Source organism: Mauremys reevesii, linkage group 16, assembly GCF_016161935.1.
Source record: "Mauremys reevesii isolate NIE-2019 linkage group 16, ASM1616193v1, whole genome shotgun sequence".
NCBI classification, from domain to species: Eukaryota; Metazoa; Chordata; order Testudines; family Geoemydidae; genus Mauremys; species Mauremys reevesii.
Window position 1 is genome coordinate 5,704,875 of NC_052638.1, and position 21,060 is coordinate 5,725,934.

General features: G+C 52.2%; 2 protein-coding genes across 5 annotated transcripts in view; one reads left to right on the plus strand and one right to left on the minus strand.

Annotated features, from left to right (window-relative positions):
• The window catches only part of TSNAXIP1 (translin associated factor X interacting protein 1), a 60,641-nt gene extending 54,363 nt beyond the window's left edge, over positions 1-6,278 (plus strand). For all 4 annotated transcript variants that reach the window (XM_039503427.1, XM_039503428.1, XM_039503430.1 and 1 more), the window contains one exon: positions 4,412-6,278. In XM_039503427.1, the coding sequence (XP_039359361.1) occupies positions 4,412-4,661 (250 nt within the window). In that variant the 3' untranslated portion in view covers positions 4,662-6,278. The remainder of the gene's footprint in view (positions 1-4,411) is intronic.
• Positions 6,279-7,885: 1,607 nt separating this feature from the next.
• The window catches only part of CENPT (centromere protein T), a 35,850-nt gene continuing 22,675 nt past the window's right edge, over positions 7,886-21,060 (minus strand). The window contains exons 10-14 of the mRNA XM_039503949.1: positions 20,679-20,897; positions 18,197-18,293; positions 10,848-11,012; positions 10,101-10,205; positions 7,886-8,363 (exon numbers count right to left, since the gene is read on the minus strand). Coding sequence (XP_039359883.1) covers positions 8,240-8,363; positions 10,101-10,205; positions 10,848-11,012; positions 18,197-18,293; positions 20,679-20,897 — 710 coding nt within the window. The 3' untranslated portion in view covers positions 7,886-8,239. The remainder of the gene's footprint in view (positions 8,364-10,100; positions 10,206-10,847; positions 11,013-18,196; positions 18,294-20,678; positions 20,898-21,060) is intronic.

The window sequence follows — 21,060 nt, forward strand, 5'->3', positions numbered from 1 at the left end:
GAGGGGAGGAGAGGTGGGGGCGTGGAAGGAAGTGGTGTGGGTGGTGGGATGCTGATGCTGTGTGGGAACAACCCCAGTCAGGCAGTCAGGACTCTGGGGGAGCCTCCCTCTCTCTCTCTCTGTCTCTCTCCTTCCTCTTACACCCTCCTGGTCACCTTCCACCCTCTGCAGCTTCATGCTCATGCCAGCACATTTCAGTTCCTTTGCTGCCCCTGGTCCTGGGGCAGCCAGAGTGGCACCCCTGCCTGCACTGCAGTCTGCAGTCAGATGTCACACACACAACAACAACAAGGTTTAGAGATAGATAAACAGACACACAAACAGAGCTTGTTGGTACAGAAACAGAAAGAACACAAAACAGAACTGGGGGGTGGGGGGGGGGGGGGGGGGGGAGGGGTCTCTCTCCCCCCTCCCCCCTCCTCCCCAAACCAGCCCTCCCTCTCTCTCCCTCCTCTCTCTCTCTCTCAGGAGGCCACCTGATCTCTCTGTCCCCACAACACCTCTCTCCCTTCTTCAGCAAACTGAGGCAGAGGCACAACACACAGTTCAGAAAATATTAAGAGAATTCCTTACTCACACAACCTCACATCACACAAAATATAATAAATATATATAAGTGTAGTAAAAGTGCTGCTGCTGCTTCTGACTTTCTTTTTAATTTGACCTTGTAATCTTTGGCTGACGCTTTGTAGCTTTTATTTTTATCACGGAGGGCGGGGGCGGGGCACCACCATTTTGGGCCCCACCAAAAATTATACAAACCTGCCGCCTATGCCAGCAGGAAGGGTACGGGGGTGTGTGCTAATGTCAGGGTGTCTCCCTCCCCCCTGCTCCTGCACCCCGCTTACCCCTTCTCCATATAGAGCAGGGAGGGGACACGGAGGAAGAGAGACAGAGCGAGCTTGGGGCAGCAGCTGCTGTCTCAACTTCCTGATCCACTTAAAAAGACAATGCCCTTAAGAGTGGGTCAGCTTACTTAAAGGGGCAGTGTGCATCTCTGTCTCTCTCCCACAAACAAGGTGTGTGTCTGTCTCTGTCTGCTATGCTGTCTCCCCTCCCTCCTGTTCCTGCTGCCTTGATGAGAGGCTACCTTAACAACAATGTGTTAACCCTTGAGGGCTCAGCCAAGTGCTAGTTCATCATTTAGCAGTAAGGCATTTCCTGGGAAAGAGCCTTCCCTCTTCCACCCCCTCAACCAAGCTTCACAGTCATCATAGCTGTGAACAGTATTAAATTGTTTGTTTAAAACATATACCATGCATAAATATATATATACACACACATATATATACACACACACCCCAGTATAGTTTTTTGTCTGATGAAAAAAAAATTTCCCTGAAACCTAACCCCCCCCCATTGACATTAATTCTTATGGGGAAACTGGATTTGCTTAACATTATTTCGTTTAAAGTCGCATTTTTCAGGAACAGAACGACAACGTTAAGTGAGGAGTTATTGTAATTACCTCTGGGAGAGGAGCGAATAGCAGAGGGGGAGGTAACTCGCACAGCACTGAAATCTGAGTGGGTTTCACCTTATCACTTCACCTGCCCCCCGCACTACCACACACAGCACTGCCCTTATAGACTGCCAGTGCCTCAGCCTGGGGAGCAGGGCTCCTGAGGACTAGTGCAGCGCTCAGCACCATGGGCCTGATCCTGATGGGGGCTGCTGGCTACTACCACAATACACATATTTTACTCTGTCCCCAGATTGATTATTCCAGGCGGGGCTGGTAGCAGCACCTGGTATTAAGGCTCCCTGACACATCCCAGTAGAAGACCCTGTTGTCAGTTGCTTGTAACTTTAACCAAGTGGGTTGAAATTTTCCTTGTTGAGCATCTGCCTTGGGGTGAATTGTTTTGGAAAGTTTCAGCCATTGCCGAGAACGAGGCTAGAGGACAAGACATTGTTTTGCTCGTGTTAAAAAATTCCATCCACCTCATTCTTGAGATGCTCTAGTGCTTTGGAACAGGGACTTGAAACTTGGCAGGTGGGTGACTCGTGTCAGGCCAAGGCCTTTTACCAGCCCTGTGAAAATCTGCCAAGATATAAGCTTCTGTAAAATGGCAGTGTGCACATGCTCAGTCCAGCCTTAGATTTTAGCAGCTCCATTCCCTGACGAGTCTGTCCATGCTGAGCACATTCGAGCCCAAGGCTGAGCAGGACGTTCCCTGCAGGGGCCACTCTGGGCTGCAATGGAGGAAGCTGCATGATTTGAAGGTGGAGGGGGCAGGGTGAGTTGATCAGGAGGTTTTTAAGGTCAGGCTTGACAAAACCCTGGCTAGGATGATTTAGTTGGGTTTGGTCCTGCTTTGAGCAGGGGGTGGGACTAGATACCTCCTGAGGTCCCTTCCAACCCTGAGATTCTATGATTCTAGGACAAGGAACCAGCAGGAAGGGTAGGGGGGAGACTGGGGGATGGGGAAAGGGAAACTGGGACTGAGAGTTGAGTCAGAGGAGCCTGGGATGGAAACTTGGGTGGGGGGAAGACAGATCGGCTGAGGAGTCGGCCTGAGATTCCCAGCCCAGCCCAGCTGACAACTTGTGGGGCAGAGGTGAGGCTGATTTGATGAGAAGCCAAGGTGCAGGGGGAGAACTGGGAGAGGCTGAGCAAGGAGACTGGGTCAAGGAACCTGGGGGAGGAAGGAAAGACTAAGAAGAGCCTGAAGGAGAAAACTGGGAGCCAGTGGGGGAGGGGAGTGACTGGAGGCCAGGGTGCAGCAGACAGATTGGATGAGGAGCCAGATGGGCAGAACTTGGCCTGTCTGAGCAAGGAGGTGGAGGGCTGGACAAGGAGACTGGGACTAGGAGGCTGGAGAGGTCAGAGTAAGGTTGGCTGGGCAAGGAGTCTGGAGCTGGGATGAGAACAGTGAGAAGTGGAGAGCGGGACCGGCTTGGTGAGGAGACTGCAGTGGGACAAACAGCAAGGGATGGAGGGATGGGGAAGAGACCAGGGGGAGGGGACAGAGCAGAAAGGTCAAGCTGGGGGGAGGGGAGAGGAGAGTGGGCAGAATAGTCTGTGCCCACTAGAGAGCCTCTTCTCGAGTCTGGAATGGGACCAAGCTGCCCGAGTCTCACCATTCCTCTGCTGTCAGCAAATCAGCAGGCAAAGCATCCCATCCCCCTGTAGTGCTGCTCGCCGTAGAGGTTAAAATCGACTACTGCTGTCAGTTACTCAGCTGAAGTGGCAGAGATCTGAGCCATGGCTCTAAAGGTTCCAACCCTGCTGATGACCCACATGGTGTCAATATGCTGACACATGGTGGGATTTCTTTGCTTTTTGTAGGACCTAGAAATTATACACAAACACCATTGAAAGAACGTTATTAATGTAAGGTTGCAAAGTCAAGCAAGCACTCAAGAGTTAGGCAATGTCAGAATTAAGGGTACCATGCAACCTTCGTTCAGTCCCCCCTTCTGCATCTTCATTATGATACAGACTTTAATTACTGGCTGTTTTCTCCCCATGACCTTGATTGATTCAGTGCACAGGCTGGACCTGCTCTGGGGACGAATCAGGGCTGTGTAGTAAAAGAGGCTGTTGGCTGTGGGACCCCAGGTTCATTTCTTGCAGAAGTTGGCAGGTGTGCAGTGACTGAGGCAGGGGATTGCAGGAAGAGACAGGATGGTCCCATGGTGAAGGCAGCTGAATGTTGCCTTGGAGAACTGAAGTCCAACCCTGCCTCTGCCACAGAGGAGTTCCTGTGTGCTGCTGGGTCTGATTTCCAGGAGAGCTGAGTTCATCAATGGGAGCTGTGTGCTGAACATAGCACGTGCCATATAAGGTCAAGCACTTGGAAAAAGTAGGTCCTAAGTGTCTCAAATTGGGCACCTAAAATTAGTGAACATTTGACCTTCATCTCTGTGCCCCAGCTCCCCCTCTGACAAGGGGGCAAATACCACCCTCTCACCTCATTCTGCAAATCAGTGACTCTGAAGCTCTGACACTGTAGAAACGAGCACCACAGAAATCCTGTGAGACAGGTAACGGCTCTGTCTTTGGAGCAGGGTTGAAGAGTGGCAGTAAGTGAAGTCCCAGGGCTACGCACACTGAACAATGAGGAGAAAACAAAATATCGAATAGCTTCTCATCTCGAGCACCGTCCGTCCTGTGCACAAAATGGAGACAGGAAATAGTATGAACTATGTCACGCTGGAGCCACACAAGGCGGCTGGCTTAAGGTCATGGAGTCAGCCATAATTCTGGCAATTCCTAACGTTTGAGAGCTTGACTTTGCAACACAGTAATACAGAACATAGGCTGCCAGAGCGGGCAGAGGGGGAATCATGGGAAGGGTCCTTGGTCCCCAGGACATGGGCATAGATGCCCCATGCTGCATTAATCTACAAGGATTTCCTGGGCTCACAGACATCACAGTATTGTTGGGCTTGCTTTCGTACACAGGGAGGTGGAAGTGGACGGTCTGAAGACAGCCTTCTGTGCCATTGATCCTGCTATTGACGACCTAACGCTGGACGCCTACGTTTGCCTGGCCTTCCAGGCCTCAAAAGAACAGTGGGATCAGACTGGCTCCCTGCCTGTGGACACAGTGGTTGAGAGGCTGCTGGCTGGAGACACCAAACGAATAGGCGCCCGTCCTGAAGAGATCTACACAAGCCTCTCAGAGCGGGGAGAGGCAGGGGCCTACGCTTAGTTAAAGGGCTCCTCTCACCCCTTATGGACTCAGCTGAATACTTGTGTCTGGCTTTACAAAAGGCTACTCCTAGGGGCTACTGCACTGAGTTTGTTTCCAGGCTGACTGATCCTTAACACCAGAGAGGGTTGGTTGGTTTGGATCAGCAGCAGAGCAGCCGCTCAAGCAGATGAGTTCCTACAGCTCAGTGCCCTGTGTAAATAGTTTAATTTCAGCTCCCTCCGGGAGCAGGGTTCACAGTCCCAGCAGAGGCAGCTCATCCCTCCAAAGCAAGGTGGAGGCCTGGGACTGCTGGTCTCTAGGGATGGCAATGTCAGTTTTCACAAACACTCCACTGCTTGCTTTGTCACAGCTGCCGCGACCTGCAAGCCCTCCTTAAAGGCCAAGGGTGGGGTGCAGGTACTCAACAGCCTGGAACGTTAGACCCTAGCCCTTTAAAAGACCCCACCACTCCTCTTTCCTTGTTTTGAGAAGTCTAGAAATCTTGCTCTTGTGAAAACTTGCCTGAGAAGGGCTTGGCTACATGGGGAAGTGATGCTGCTAGAAGGTAGGGTGTGAATTTAAACTGCTCCAGGAATACTGCTGTAACTCTGTGGGGACACTTATTCTAGTGGGAGAGGGCCTTTTTCAGTTAGGTTCTGGCAGTTCGGAAGTTGGTTTAAGCTAAACCCAAAGAAGTCCCTCTCATCCCAAATTAAGAGTGTCCCCCTAGGGACTTACACCAGTCGAACGCGACAGGTAGAGCCGGAGAAGTGGCCCTGCGGATAAGCCCGAAGACTCCTGCCCCAGGGGAAAGGGCCAAGGTGGTATTGGTAACTTTGCACAGCCTTACCAGTGTTTGCCCACTCAGGGCCGCTCCTCTCCGAATTCCCTTAGCCCTCTGCTGCGATGGGCCAAATGTCAGAGATGAGGGTCAGGAAGCAGCTCTAAGTTGCTAGGTGGTGGCGTAAACAAGCTACGAGTCACCCTGCCGGAATGTGAACATCTGGCCTGCTCCCTTCCCCCTAGCACAGACTGGGGAAAGCTGAAATGCAGGAGAGCTGTAGCTGAGGTAACACACCAATTGGGTGCAAGCATGAAGCGGAACCTCAGCAAGAACAGCCCCAAAACATTCAGGGTGCAGAGGCACCATAGCTCAGCTGGACTAGGGTAGGGGGTGCTGAATGCTTCTGCCAAGCTTACACCTGGAGTACGGCATTGCCTCTGTGCACCTCCACACCCGGAGAAGTCTACCCCGAGCAGGGAAAACAACAATACAGCATCATGTAGCTAGAACCCAAACTACTGAAGTGGGTGCACAGAAATCCAGAACCCCTCGACAGGAGAATAATGGTGAGTGTGGTGTGAGCGGGTGGAATTCAGTGACTGGCCAGGAGCATTTCACTGAATTGTGATCAGTGTCTACCAGCTGCGGTGTGAGCTCGTTGTACCGGGCTGGAGGAGACATGGGGGCACACGTGGTAGAGCAGCCGCCCTACATTCACACACCATGCAGTGCAATGGACTAGAGCTGGTCATATTTATTTGTAGTGTTAATAATTCTAGGTTTAAAATAGCTTCTGGATATTCCGACTGTAGATTTCTTCTCTCCAATTACAATCTGACAACTGTAGAGGTCATTCTGTGCCTAAAAGCTTGAGTTTATTTAACCTTCAGGACATTGACAGAGCAACACAGATTCATGGCTGGGACTTAGCCCTGGCTTCCCCTCTCCCCATGGTACAAGACCCCCTTCCTCATCCCGCATGACCGTGCCATAAGCCCCTGCCCTCTGCTGAAAGGGGTTGGCCCTGCTTGTCCAGGAACCCGTCCGAGTGGGTCTGGCTGTGGAAGAGCCCACACGTTAGCTGGCAGCACGGCTGAGTGAGGAACCAAGGGCAGCAGGCTGAAGGTACAACCAGCTCTGTCTGCTAATGGTCTTGGGAAGTGAAGGTTCTGCTGGTGGTTAGGAGAAGCTGGAAACACCAATTAATTACTGAGCTGCTCTAGATCAGCGTTTTTCAAAGTGGGGGTCATGACCCAGTACTGGGTGGTGGCAGGTAAGGCAGTGGGTCGCTCTAGTCAGCACTGCCGACCAGGGCAGTAAAAGTCCTGTCACAGTGCTGCCCAGCTACCTGTTCTGACACCACCCTGCGCCCCAGAAGCCAGGGCCACCCAGAGGATTCAGGGGGCCTGAGGCAAAGTGGGGGAGCGCTTATACTCACCAGGCGGCACTCAGTCTGCAGCGGTGGGTCCTTCAGTCGCTCTGCGTCTTCAGCAGCTCTGAAGGTCCTACCCCCAAAATGCCACCGCAGACCCGGAGCGACTGAAGGGCCCCCCGCTGCTGAAGACCCGGACCGCTGCCGGCTGAGGAAAAGGATTCTCGGCCAGGGCTCACGGGGCCCCTATGGGGCCCAGGGCAAATTTCCCCACTTGCACCCCCCCAGGTGGCCCTGCCAGCAGGGGGGGCCCATGGGGCTCTGCGTGCTGCCCCTGCCCCGAGCACCGGCTCTGCACTCCCATTGGCTGGGGGTAGGGGTGCAGATCCTGTGGGTGAGAGCCACACGGAGCCACTTGCGTGCCTCTGCTTAGGAGCTGGATCTGCTGCTGGCTGCTTCAGGCGCAGTCCACGGTGCCAGGCCGGGCAGGAAGCTGTGCTGCCGACCAGGAGCCGTCAGAGGTAAGTCCACACTCCAATCCCCTGCACCAGCCCTGAGCCCCCCTAAACCTGGAACCCCTTCCTGCACCCCTCATCCCTGGCCCCACCCCAGAGGCTGCACCCCAGGCAGGCCCTGACCCCCCTCCTGCACCCCAAATCCCTCACCCCCAGCCCAGAGCCCTGACCCCCTCCCGCATCCCAACCCCCTGCTCCAGCCCTGACCCCCCCAAACCTGGAGCCCCTCTTGCACCCCAAACTCATCCCTGGCCCCAGCCCAGAGCCCTGACCCCCTCCTGAACTCCAACCCCCTGCCCCAGCCTTGAGCCCCTTCTACACCCCAAAACCCTCATCCCCAGCTCTGCTGGGTTGTGGGCATGAATTATCTTCAACTGGATCCCCAGGAAAAAAGTTTGAAAACCACTGCTCTAGATGGATACCCCAGTGTATCTAATCCTTGCTGCACTGACGAGCAAAGATCAAATGAAGATTCCACCTAAAACAGCTCCTTAGAGCAGGCGGCCAGTTCCTACGAAGAGCATGAGCACAGCGAAGGGGCGACCATGTAAGGGGCAAGCAGTTCCTGGGACACACAGCACTCGGGCGCTGCAGAACACCCACCTTTTATTGACATTTACACATTCGGAGACAAAGCAGCTCATCTGCATGGGCGTGTGATATGGACACAGCACAGGGAAGTCATTTCCATCAGCCGGAGGGCTCCCCTGGTCACTAAGGAGCATCAGTGACAGGAGGCAGAACTCAGAGGGTCAATTCAAGAGAATAACCTCCACTGGCTATTCAACACCCTTAGGCCTGACTCAGGTTTCTAATGCACAACCGCCACAGGGACTCAGACAGGTACCAAGAAGCAGCTTAAAGCCAGTCTCTGCTGCGGTGTCAAGTTCCCTTGCACCTGAGGCACGCCGCAGGCCGCACACATCTATTTGTGAGGGATCACTTTATTTCCACTCATGGCAACTGGAATCAGTAGCTTCCTATGCTCCAGAGGAAGGTGGCGCTCTATCAGCACATGTAGAGGCATCTTGTCTGTCACCAGCCCTTGTCTTCAATTGGAGAGGAGAGGGGAGGGGAAAGAGAAAAACAAAACAAGTGTGGTCCATTTAATAAGACTGTTTCTATCCAGGCAAGATTTGTACCCAAAACCCCATGGGGATTTGCTCAAAGAGGACATTTTACATTGTTAATATCGGAAATACAGTTAGCACCACACAGGCGCTGTCACACTCACACCCAGCATGGGTGTGTCAGATGTGCTCAGCCCCAGCGAGCAGAGGAGCTCTTACCCAGCCTGCTCTGTACATGCTCAGAAACACTTGGGGGTGGGGATCAGCTCTCCGAGCTGGTGTGACCAACAGGCTGTGCACTTTTCTACGAGGAAGGCTGTTCACAGAACTGGCCTGGGCACAGTGTCCTACTTGTGGAGGGCAGCAAGGGGCTGTCAATCCCCCAGCCCAGGGGAGGGGGATGAAATTTTGTTCTCTCAGTTACGAGCCTAGAACAGTTCCTGAACTGGAGCTGAGGAGGTGCACATCAGACATCAGACTGTTCTGAAATGCAAACAGGACTCCACATGCAGAGTCCCCACCACTGCCCAGGGACACCTGACGGGCCCTCAGCCAGTTCACACTAATTCTAGCGCACTTCTCAACCAGAGGGACAGGAATGTCCGACCTAGGAGTCTGACCGATAAACGCGGAAGAAGCAATGTTAGTCCCATTTTAGACACAAATGCAACTGTAGCCTGGAATGAACTGGAATGGAGTGAGCAGGGGGCTTTTCAAAGAGACAGAGGGATAACGACTTGGGTGGCTTCAGAGCCACCCCAGCTTTTTAGCTGGACAAGAGCCTCAGAACTTAGGAAGGGTTTGTCAAGGTTCTCCTAGGCTTTGGGCATGGCAAGGCCATTGCCAACACTTCAGCAGCCAGTGACTGCTCAAGCTCTCACCAGCCAGCAGGCGTGCTCCTTGGCCCAGTATCCACTGGCTGGCTGCGAGGATTAAAGTGAATCGCAAGCAGCAGTCACTGGCGGGGGGCTGTCTGAGCTGCAGGTAAGCAGCATTACTCCTAGGGCAGATTTTAGTCATTTCCCAAAGAGGAGATGTCAAACACCCTTGTCAAGAAGCTACAGAACTGTGCAAACCTGAAGAACAAACTGAGCACTTCACAAATTCTACTCAGGCAGCTTCTGAGCGGAGCAATAGACTGTATGTAACTTATGTTAACGTGAGCCACCAACGAAGCGCTGTGTTAGGAACAGAGACACAACGAAGCTGAGTGTTGGAATCCTTGGCTAGATACAATGGATGAACTAGCTTCTTCCTTTCCTGCAGGGCCTGGAATCTGGACACTCCAGAACACTGATTTTACAAGTGAACTGCCCTAAATTCGGCTTTAACTCAGAGGATCTCAGGCAGTGTCAGATGCAGGAAACACTGGAAACTGTCCTCTGGCTCCAGAACGTGTTACAGCCAGGAGCATATACCAGGGGATGCCACGGGGACTAAAAGCAGGAGACGGGATCAGCACCTTGCTGGTCAAAGGGTTAGATCAGTGTTAAAGCCTGTTGGGAACTAGTTTCTAGTCTGACAATGGGCTCCCACCCCAGCCTGGGGCTCCAAGATGCCAGTTGTGGTTGTATCCTCTTCACCCACCCACTCTCCCTAGCCACTTGTCAGTGAGAGATGCTTCACCCCTTAGGAGCTTTTGAAATGCTCCCACGAGCACACTTATTTGCACTTCGCTTTCATGTGACCAACATAATAGAACAAACTCCACCCTACCTTCTCATGAGGAGCTCCAGGTCAGCTTCCTCCACAGTCTTCCTCCTAGCATGCATGGTGTAAGCCTCCAAGTCGTTACTGAGCTGCCTGAAGTACACCTCCACGCTAGAGGAGAGGAGAGAAGTCCGTTGGCAAAGCACAAAAGCTGCCTCCTCCTCAGCCATTTCTACAGGGCTATCTACGCTGCAGCTAATCACAGGTGATTGCCTTCCAGGAGCGGAGAGGTGTGAGGGGCCCCACCCCAAGGACAGTCAGAAAGCTCCAGAGCTGTGGGGATTGGTAGATGGTAGAATATAGCACGGCACTGAGCTGGAACAGCTCTCCTGGGGTGTTCTGCACCACACAAAGCCCTGCCCTTCACCACGCCCCATTTCACACTCACTGACATGTTCCACAGCCAGATTCCTGCCAGCTGAAGAGGACTGGGGACCCCTCCGCACCCACTACTAGCAGGAAAGACACACAAGTAACACAAATATGGCTGCTTGACAGGGAGACCTCAGGCCCTAAACCAAAGGCTCCTGCCCAGCAGCATGGGGTGCTGAGCACTGCACCAGCCCCAAGAGCGCTTATGGACAGGCCAGGTCTGTGCTGAGAATGCAGTTTCCTCCCCCCACTGCATGGCAGCCCCTTCCATGGGTCTGTTTCCTGCCACACCTTCCTCTACTTAGCTGGAAAGGGCTACAGGACACCTGCCCACAGACCTGCTAACGGGGGCTGGGAGGAGAGGAGTTTGCTGCTACTCACCACTTCTCAACAACCTTAAATGCATCTCTGGCCACTGGCGCTTTCACATAATGGCTAAAGATCTTCTTCACCAAGCTGCTGGGTAGTGCAGGCTCTCGCCTTCTCCTGGGAGCCATCGCTGTTCTCTTTGCAGCCTGTTGAGCCCGGGGAGGCTTTGGGGGAAACCTGCCAGGGAAACAGAAAGCACTAAGCAAACCAAACAAGCAGGCCTAGTGGGTGGAGGAGCAGTGAGCACAAATGGAATTTGGCAGAGGAACCCTCAACTGAACACAAAGAAGGGCCAGTCTAGGCACGCCCCAGGGCAGTTCTGTCTGCTCCCTCGGAACAGTGGAAGCGCCAGAGAACTCGCCCCCTTTGCGAGACTCTGCTGCAGTATTACAGCCCCTTTGGGAGAGTCTCTGCTAGGGCCAGGATTCCAGGACTGGGTACGTACATCCGTGGGGCTGGTTTGCAGGCACAGTCAGCAGAACTACGCAATGGGCAGGGAACGACAAATGTGGAGAAACTGTTCTGGGGCCAAGTCACCATTTGTGCCTCCAATTCCACACTAGTGTGTGAAGCTGGGCAGCTCCGCAGGCCAGTTCTGCATACTCAGATGAGAGCCTCTCAGGGGTCACTCAGCCACATTTTTGCCAGTTGACAAAAGTTAACAGGTGGGGAGTGGATGGAGGAAGCAGGAAGACCAAGACCCAAAGGGAATCCTAGATCTTACACAATTGCCTTTGGAGTAGTTTGACCATCTTCAGTAATGACAAACGGGGCATTTTTCTCCTAGATATTCCACCCCCAACACAGTTCATAAGATGCTTATTTTAAGTATCGTGATGCTCTTACACTGAGACATTGTCCTGTACTGCTCTTCCGAAGGAGCCTCTGAACTGTAACCTTCCACCGTGGAACAGAAGCCCCAATCCAAGTGTGTGTTATTAAAACTACCACCTAGCTCTTTAACTGCACTTCTCACCTGTACAGCCCAAAGCACGTTACAGAGTTAGCCAGTATCATTGTTCCAGAGGGGGAAAGGAGACATCAAGAGGGGGAAGTGAGTGGCCAGAGTCACCCAGCAATGAAAGAGCAGAGGGCAGAATCCAGGACTCTGGAGTCTCAGTCCAGAGACCCTGCACACAATGTCTCTATCTGACTCGCCCTTCCCCCCCCCATCTGCATGTTCTTTGGTCAGAGCTCTAGCAGGACTGTGCGAAAGGAGGGTATAGGCAGCTGGAAACAGATCAGCCCCAGAGATGAATTAAGTATGTGCAGCTGCTGGAGTATGAAGATGGAAAAGGGATGCCTTGGTTCTAACGTTTGTGATCTTGGCAAGTTACTGCCCCTCGGTATACCCATTGTCAAATGGGGATATGGATGCCTGACTCACGGGGGAGGTCAGGGGTTGAAATGCTTTGGGATTCCCTCTGACCACTACTGCATGCACTCATCTGTGTGGGCACTAATGATACTTGCCAGGTCTGACCCTGAGCAGATCAGCAGTGACTACTGGGCTCTGGAAGTGAAGTCCATGGAGTCAGGGGCACAGGCAATATTTTTGTCCATCCCCTCGGTTGAGGGTAGGGACACGTGCATCCTGGAGATGAACGCATGGCCGCACAGATGGCGTAGATGGGAGAACTTTGGCTACCTTGACCATGGAATGCTGTTTCGGGAAGGACTGCTGGGAAGAGTTTGGGTCCACCTGACCAAGAAGGAGAAGAGCATCTTTGGACACCAATTGGCAGCCTAGTGGGGAGGGCTTTAAGCTAGGATCCAAGGGGCAGGTACATTAGAAAAAAGGCAACCTTAACAGAGGGCTAGATGTAGGGGAGGGAATGGAAAATTGCAATGGTGTCAGAGGGGAAACATTGAGGGAATCTGATCAACATCTTAGAGGTCTGTCCACAAGCTAAGTTATGACTTAATTGGCATCACTGACTTGGATAAATCTCATAACTGGAATATTGGTCTAGAGGGGTAAAGCTTGTTCAGGAAAGAGAGGCAGGGAAAAAAGGGCAGAGGTGTTGCATTATACATCAAGAATAGAGGTCCAGAAGGCGGTGAGAAGCAGACCAGCTGAAAGCCTCTGGTGGCAATAAAAGGGAGGTGGGGGGAGAGGCGATGGAGTGACATCACGATAGGGGTCTAACTCCAGACCACCAAATCAGGAGGAAGAAACGGATGAAGTATTTCTAAAACAAACAACAGAAATATGCAAAACATATGACCTGGTAGTAATAGTGGACTTTAACTTCCCAGACATCTGCTAGAAAAGTGATATAACAAAACACAAGTTCCTGGAATGTACTGGGGACAACTTGTTTCAGAAGCTGGAGGAAGTAACCAGGGACAGCCTTTTTAGATGTGATTCTGACCAAGGGAGGAATTGGTTGCAAATCTGAAGGTGGAAGGCAGTTTGAGTGAAAATGACCGTGCAGGGCTAGGCCTATGATCAAAATGATCAATTTCATGATTCTAAAGAAAGGAAGAAGTGAGAGTAGCAGAGTAAGGACAATGGACTTCAAAAAAGCAGATTTCAGCAAACTCAGAGACCTGGTAGGTAAGGTCCCATGGGAACAAAATCTAAGGGGAAAGACCAGGGGAGCTGGCAGTTTCTCAAAGAGACAATATTAAAGGCACAACAAACTTACTATCCTAATGTGAAGGAAAGAAGAATAGTAAGAGGCCAATATGGCTCCATCAGGAGCTCTTTAATGACCTGAAAATAAAAAAGGAATCCCACAGTAAGTGGTAGCATGGACAAGTTGCTAAGATGGAGTACAAAGAATAGCACAAGGCAGTGGGAACAAAATCAGAAAGGCCAAGGCATAAAATGAGTTACACCAAGCTAGAGACATGACAGGCAGTAAGAAATGGTTATTTAAATACATTAGGAGCAAAAGAAAGACAAAGGAAAGTGCAGGTCCTCTTCTTAGAGGGCATGTTTAGTCTTGAGAAAAGAACACTGAAGGGGACCCAATAACCGTCTTCAAATATATGAAGGGCTGTTATAAAGAGGAGAGTGATCAATTGATCCACGGAAGGTAGGACACAAAGGAATCTGTAGCAAGGGAGCTTTGGATTAGATATTGGGAAAAGCTTTCCAACCCTCAGGGTAGTTAAACTCTGCAATAGGCTTCCCAGGGAGGTTGTGGACTCCCCAACACTGGAGGTTTTTAAGAACAGATTGTCCCTGACAGTTTTGTCCAGTCTAGGTTTACTTGGTCCTGCCTCAGTGCAAGGGGCTGGACATGACGACCTCTCGAGGTCCCTTCCAGTCCTACATTTCTACGATTCTGTGAAAGGCACTTTGCCCCCAATCCTGCAGATCATGGCCCTAAAGCTAGAGTAGCTGGTCGGGGAGGACTGCACCAACAGAAGGGGATTCCCTGGTGGCATAACACAAGTGCTGTGGCTCCTACACTGGCCACCTGCACCACCAAACTCCCACGCTCTCTCTGGATGTGAAACAGCCACATGCTGGTTTCTCTGGCTGAGGTTCTGCATTGGGTCACACATTACTGTGCTTTTCTACCGACCAATCCCTCACCATATCCTGCAACGCAGAACGAGCATGGCCAGCCCTGGCTGGGAGGCATCCTTCGCCATCTCAGTTCAGAGCCGCGTCCAACACGAGCATAGGTGCTGACTTCTGGTTTTGCCGGTGAGTGCCCTCCCGAGGCCCCAACCCCACCCACTCTGCTCCCTCCCCCGCCTGCCCACCGCTCGCTCCTCTCCGCCCCCTCCTCCAAGCACCTCTGCCAGTTTTGGAGGGAGGCTATTCACATTAGAATAAAAAGGTGGGCGAGGTAATATCTTCTGTTGGTGAGAGAGACAGACAAGCTTTGGAGCTTTCACAGAGTAGTTCTTCCTGACGAAGAGTTCTGCGGAAGCTCCAAAGCGTCTCTCTCTCGCTCTCATCAACAAGACTTGCTCCAATAAAAGATATTACCTCACCCACCTTGTCGCTCTAATTTCCTGGGAACAACAGGGCTACACCAACACAGCATACAAAAATGCGGGAGTCACATGAACAGCACAGAGTGACCATCACACCAGGGCACTATTTTCAGGATTCATCTTGGCATAATGTCATCATCACACCAAGGAAGTAGCCCTACCAGCACAATGAGATAAATGCAGCCACGTGTGCGTGCCAAAAAGTTCACAGTACAAGCAGGCTGGGATCCACACGGCAGGGGAACACAGTAGTGTCAGTTTAGCTCTCAGTTTAGTGGGGAGACACTCAGGGACTGAGTCCAAGGGTTCAGCTAAACACAGGGGCACCTGCAAACAGCTGTACTGGCAGCAGGATCTACACTGGCCCGAGGGGAGGAGTCGCACATCAGGGCACTAATTCCCAATCCCAGTGCAAGGCAATATGGGATCCAGGCACCAGGTCTTTAGTACCAGAATTTGTACTGCCAGGAGAGTGGGCTGGAATTATATAAGTTACAGGGGGAAAAGCCCCCTGTGATCTCCTGGCTCAGTCCATCTCCCTGCCAATGCAGGGCTGATCCTGACGGCATGTTTTGTCCAGTCTCCTTTTAGAAGTCCCAAGTCTTGGAGTTTCTAGCTGTGACACTCTACACCAGGGGTTCTCAGACTGGGGGGCGGGACCCCTCAGGGGGTTGCGAGGTTATTACATGGGGGGTTGCGAGCTGTCAACCTCCACCCCAAACCCCGCTTTACATCCAGCACTTATAATGGGGGGCTGGAGCACATGACTTATGAGGAGAGGCTGAGGGAACTGGGATTGTTTAGTCTGCAGAAGAGAAGAATGAGGGGGGATTTGATAGCTGCTTTCAGCTACCTGAAGGGAGGTTCCAAAGAGGATGGATTTAGACTGTTCTCAGTGGTAGCAGATGACAGAACAAGGAGCAATGGTCTCAAGTTGCAGTGGGGGAGGTTTGGGTTGGATATTAGGAAACACTATTTCACTAGGCAGGTGATGAAGCACTGGAATGGATTCCCTAGGGAGGTGGTGGAATCTCCTTCCTTAGAGGTTTTTAAGGTCAGGCTTGACAAAGCCCTGGCTGGGATGATTTAGTTGGGGTTGGTTCTGCTTTGAGCAGGGGGTTGGACTAGATACCTCCTGAGGTCCTTTCCAACCCTGATATTCTAGGATTAAATATATAAAAAGTGTTTTTAATTTATAAGGTGGGGGGGTTGCACTCAGAGGCTTGCTATGTGAAAGGGGTCACTAGTACAGAAGTTTGAGAATCACTGCTCTATAGCTCGGGGGAGTGGTGTGCTGTGCTCTGTAAGCCCCATATTCATCATTTGTATATAGTCTTTACAGTTCATATAAAGCAGGCCATGTAAGGTATCATGGGAAAGGTTCTGATTTGCTGAAACCCACTCTTCTGTCGAACTATGTGTATCATTACAGTGTATGAAATTATGAGCTTGTGCGGTATGGTATTAATGAAATATGCTGCAAATTTGGGAGTAGCCCAGAGGGCAACTCCCCAGAAACAACAAGGCACTTGACCAAATGGCTGATTTCCACAGCCATCACCAGCCACTGTGCAGCAAGTGAATGACAATTAGCAATTCAATGACCATCACCAGAGAATTACTCAACCCTGAGACTCGGCAATGCCCTCCCCTCCCCCCACATGATGCTTGGACTTGTGTTTGCCAGAGCACATGGACTAAACAGGAGCTCGTCCCAGCCCAGGTTGTACCCAGGGGTCACACTAGCCCTTCCCTTGGGAGACTAGTCCATCCACACCCCAAGGCAGAGATTGCTCTGCGTGGAAGGCTTCCCCTGATAGCTTGAGTGTCTCCCCCACCCCCACCCTTCCCCACTGCTGCTTCCCTTCCACCCCCCACCCCCACCCCAGTAAGAGGCAGACCCAGATGCCAGGGAGGGGGACCAAGCGCACTGCATGGACATGTGGCCACTGTTTCCAAGAGGCAGGCACCTCTGCCTGGGCAGGGAGGGCAAGCAGGGGGGCACTGCACCCCGCAGAAGCCCAGGAGACACCCCCCCACGCCCATCCCAGTCCAGCTGCCCAGCGGGGGCTGGTACTCTCAGTCTCTCTGTGCTGCAGGGGCCAGGGGGATGTTTTTGGAAAGGCCTCTGACAGAGCCCCCTGCCAGATGCAGGAGAGCTGGGCTGCAGCCGGTGCCCCCCCATTGCAGACGGCCACCCCTCCAGCAGCCAGGTGCTGGCTCTCTGCACAGCCACGTGGGGCTGGGAAGAGGTTTCAGTCCCCCCACCACCACCCCAGCCACCCTCACCCCAAGACCCCCTTTGAAATACACTTACCTGCTGCTGCTACTACCTTTAGCTGTCTGAGAGGCTGAAGCGAGGCAGGGAGCTGCTCAGCGGCAGAGCCACAGAAAGCAGCCTGCTGCCCACAAAATGCAGGTGTGGGGGGGGGGGCACGGCACCAGTGGGGTCACTCAGCCCCTGCCCCAGCAGGAGAGTCCCCCTCACTGATTGGCTGGTGGTCAAAAACCAGCTGAATAGCACTGCCTGAAAGAGCTGTTTTGGCCACACTGATCAGTGCAGCAGCTCAGAGCCGGAAACAGCTGATTGGGGGCGGTTCCCGGCTCTGCAAAACAAATGCTGATCCCCTTGCCCCCTCCCCCCAAATAGCTGATGGGCCCGCATTGGCGCCTATGAACACGAGTACTTACAGCATCACCCTCTGCCATATCACTGGAGAAGCTGGACAAAACCCAGATAGTCCTGGGGCTGGAGAGACTGAGCTCCAGGGGCAGGAGAACCTCTTATTGCTGGCTCGGATGAAGCACGTGGCTGGCCAGGTGGTATCACCCATTAACCTGACTGGTTTAGAGTGACCCAGGGCAGAGGTGCCTTTTGTGTCTCCAGTCAGGTGCAGTCCACACTCAGCACCGGGAAAAGCACTAGTCACGGGGCAATAGCGGACAGCGGCTTTCCAAATCCAAGACACCACAGTTCATTTAACACGCTAAAGGGACTTGCCTCTTTCCTTGCCCTGCCAGCATCTCCGGGCTCCAATTCTGGGCTATGACTATTTACTGTATATTACTGTAGCGCTGCATTAGCAGCTGCAATCTGGTGCCCCTGATTCGCCTCCAACACTATGAAGAGCCTTCAGGAAAGGAAAAGGTTCAATGAGTGCTCATGGGAAGGGCTTGCAGCCTGAGACCTGCCCTGGGAGAATAGTTTAACAACAGTCGCTCAATAGCTGCCTTTACCCACTTGCCAAAGTCAGAGTCCCTTGCACCACTGAAGCAGCACCTAACAGTTCACAGAGCTCCAAGGGTGACTGGCTAGGGAACAATCCCCTGGGGTCTGGCCTTGGCAGCTACGCCAGCTTCCAGCTCTGCCTGACCACTGTGGAGTGTGGGTTCACACTTACTTGGAAGCAGCAGTTTTCAGGGTGCGTGGGGTTGACAGCAAGGGAGATGGTCTATACGCTTTAGCACGGACGAATGCAGGTGTTTTCATGGACAGCTCTGAGGAGAGAGAGCACGAGACACTTAAGCCCTGGATTTTAGTGGTTTGGAGTTCCTGCTGCAAATGCTCCCATAAGGGGGTGGGGATACCAAATTTTCCACAGTACAGACCACATTGTAAGTGTCTTGTAGCCTCTTTCCCTCTCAGTAGGGATGACAAGAGTCCTCAGCAACTGCAGCATTGGTTCCACGCTGAGTCTTATGGATTGCAGCTGCTTTTAGGGCGATAAGGCGTCTCTCCTTTTTGAGAGCGATTAATCAGTCTCCTCTTGATTTCTCTCCCTGTGTGCCTGGCCAACTCTGTACACCTAGTCTTGTACTCCATGGCCATGGAGAGAAGCGATTCCACAGGATGGGAGCTGGCTCTGCTACACTCAGTTCCCAAGGAGGCTCCCAGAAGCCCAGAACTATTCCCCCCGCACCAGGGACACGCCTAGGAAGAAGTTCCTTCCCTTACACTGGAAGGGGCAGAGTCTAACAGCATCACCCACTTCCACAGAAGGGGCCGGCCAGCTGAAGCCCAGGTCATAGAAGGGCGAAAGAAGTGGGAGTGAGACACCAAACCAGGATCCTGGAGGGCTGTGAGCCTGCCTCTATCAGAAGGGGCAGCAGCCACCATGTAAGTTTCATCTGGGGCAGACCCTGTTATCTACCCTCTTCAGCTTCATTTTTGAACCTTCCATCTGCTTCTCCCCCACAAGCGGGATCAGGAAGGACAAAGCAGGTTAAGTGGAGAAATGAGACAATGACTCCATGTCTTAGGAGGGAATGGGGGAGTGGGTGGGACTCCTTGCTTCCTGGTTTCCTCTGCAGGCTTTCCCCAGACTGAAGTTATAGGATCAACGTGGTATTAGTTTAACCTAGTGATGGTTACAAACAGCTAGAATAATACAATCTGTTACAGAAAATGACTACTGCTCAAGACCCATGGTAGTAGCACCCTCTACTGAGCGCTCCACACACCAAATGCGATGCTAAGAGTCCCTCTGAGAATGGGTCCCTCAGCTCAGCCCTTTCTGAGCAGGCAATCCTAAGCTTTTGTGGGGTGGGGTACAGCGCCTAGGGTGGCAAACTGCAGCACTACACTAGGCTCTTCAGAGTGTCCTCAGGCGATTAGGAGGGTGACGCTTGGCTTTGATCTTTGTCCAACTTCTCTCCCCACCTTTATTGAATGTTACACCCCTCCCCTCCCGCGAACAATGTTCTAGGGAGCAGGCCCAACCTACTCTCCAGCCAGAGCCGCCGAAAGGGCCAGCGCACTTGGCAGCACGGTTAAGTACATCCACAACATTTATTTTGACACTAGCGGCAACCCAGTTGGCCCCTCTGCACAACATGTGCTACGTGGGCATTCTGGTGCAGCCAGCCTGACCACCCAACACTGCTGCCGCTGCTGGTGAGGAGAGCGGAGATTGGGGAGCTGTTTTTTCAGGATGCCTTCCCACAAATCCCCCACTCCACGGTGCACCCCATTCTGGGAGATTTTTGTACTAGTCAAGCCGGACACTGAAGCTTGTCTCAGGCAGAGACTTGTTTGGTGGAGAACCCAGCACCCTGAACCTACGTCTTCAACAAGAAAGCAGACAGGAGTCTCCTGAGAGACTGAGTAACCGTCAGTGCTGTCTGAGGAGGAGTCCTGAGGCAGATGCCCCTCTTGCTGTGTGTAATGCAGAATAAAGAGTGATAACATCAGGTCACCATCTCTGCCCATATATTCTTGGACTGGCTCAGCCCTTTCAATAACCCCAACCTCCCTGATCTCTGTGGAGCCTGCCCTGACATTACAGCACCAGTCCACCTATATGTGAGTTTCAGTCCCTGTTGGCAGGAGAATTTTCATAGCTTTGTGCAAGTTGGCTACTGCCCCAAATTCCTGCTCCCTGGCTCACGCAGGGTGTTGGATGTTAGAAGCATTTCATTTTTGACTAGCGCATGTAACTGGATGGAGCTGGACCAAAAGTATATGTCCTGAGAAACCTACAGCTAAGACTATCAGGGATAGATTTTTTAGGCCTTAGACAAGAACCCAGGGATTTGGCAACTCAAAGCACTGGTTAATCTGACACCAAATAACTCTACCCTAAAGAATAAGTGATGTTACTAGGAGGAGACAGGCCAATGATCAGGACTGAGCCTTTAACAAGTCCTTAGGTTTAGACTATTGGAGATAGCAATAGCACTGAAATATTCCCTTTTCATTCAAGAGGAAAATCACAGTAAGAATATTCTTCAGCAGAGAGATCTAGCTGGGCATTATTCTACTGTGGAATCTAGTGGACAACATGGGTGGTAATATTGTTACTAAAACCCTCCCACAGTCTATTGACAGGCCCCAGGGGCAGCCCCTCCAACTGACTTCTACCACCACCATGAGTGCGTTCTTACCTTCACTCTCAGGCTCCTCGGTTTCAGCTTCCTCCTCAGTCATCTCCTCTTCCTCGGAGTCACCCACCTCTCCTATTACAGCTCCACCATCCAGCTCAGCTTCTCGTTCGACAGCTTCCTTCATCAATTTCCTTCCGGATTGCTCAGGATACTGAGCAGACATGGCGCTAGAATGCCTGCTCAAGCTGCGGGTTCTAGCACTTCTGGGGCTCTCGACACCTAGGTAAGGGATAACAAACAGGCTTTACTCTGACAGGCCTTTCAGCCAAGGCTTGTCCTCACACGCATTAAGCCTCAGCCCCCATCTGAGACAGACAAATAGACCCCAGGAACATGTCTGTCTTTAGTATGGAAAGCGCTGTGTAAGCCTGTAGTGCTGGTT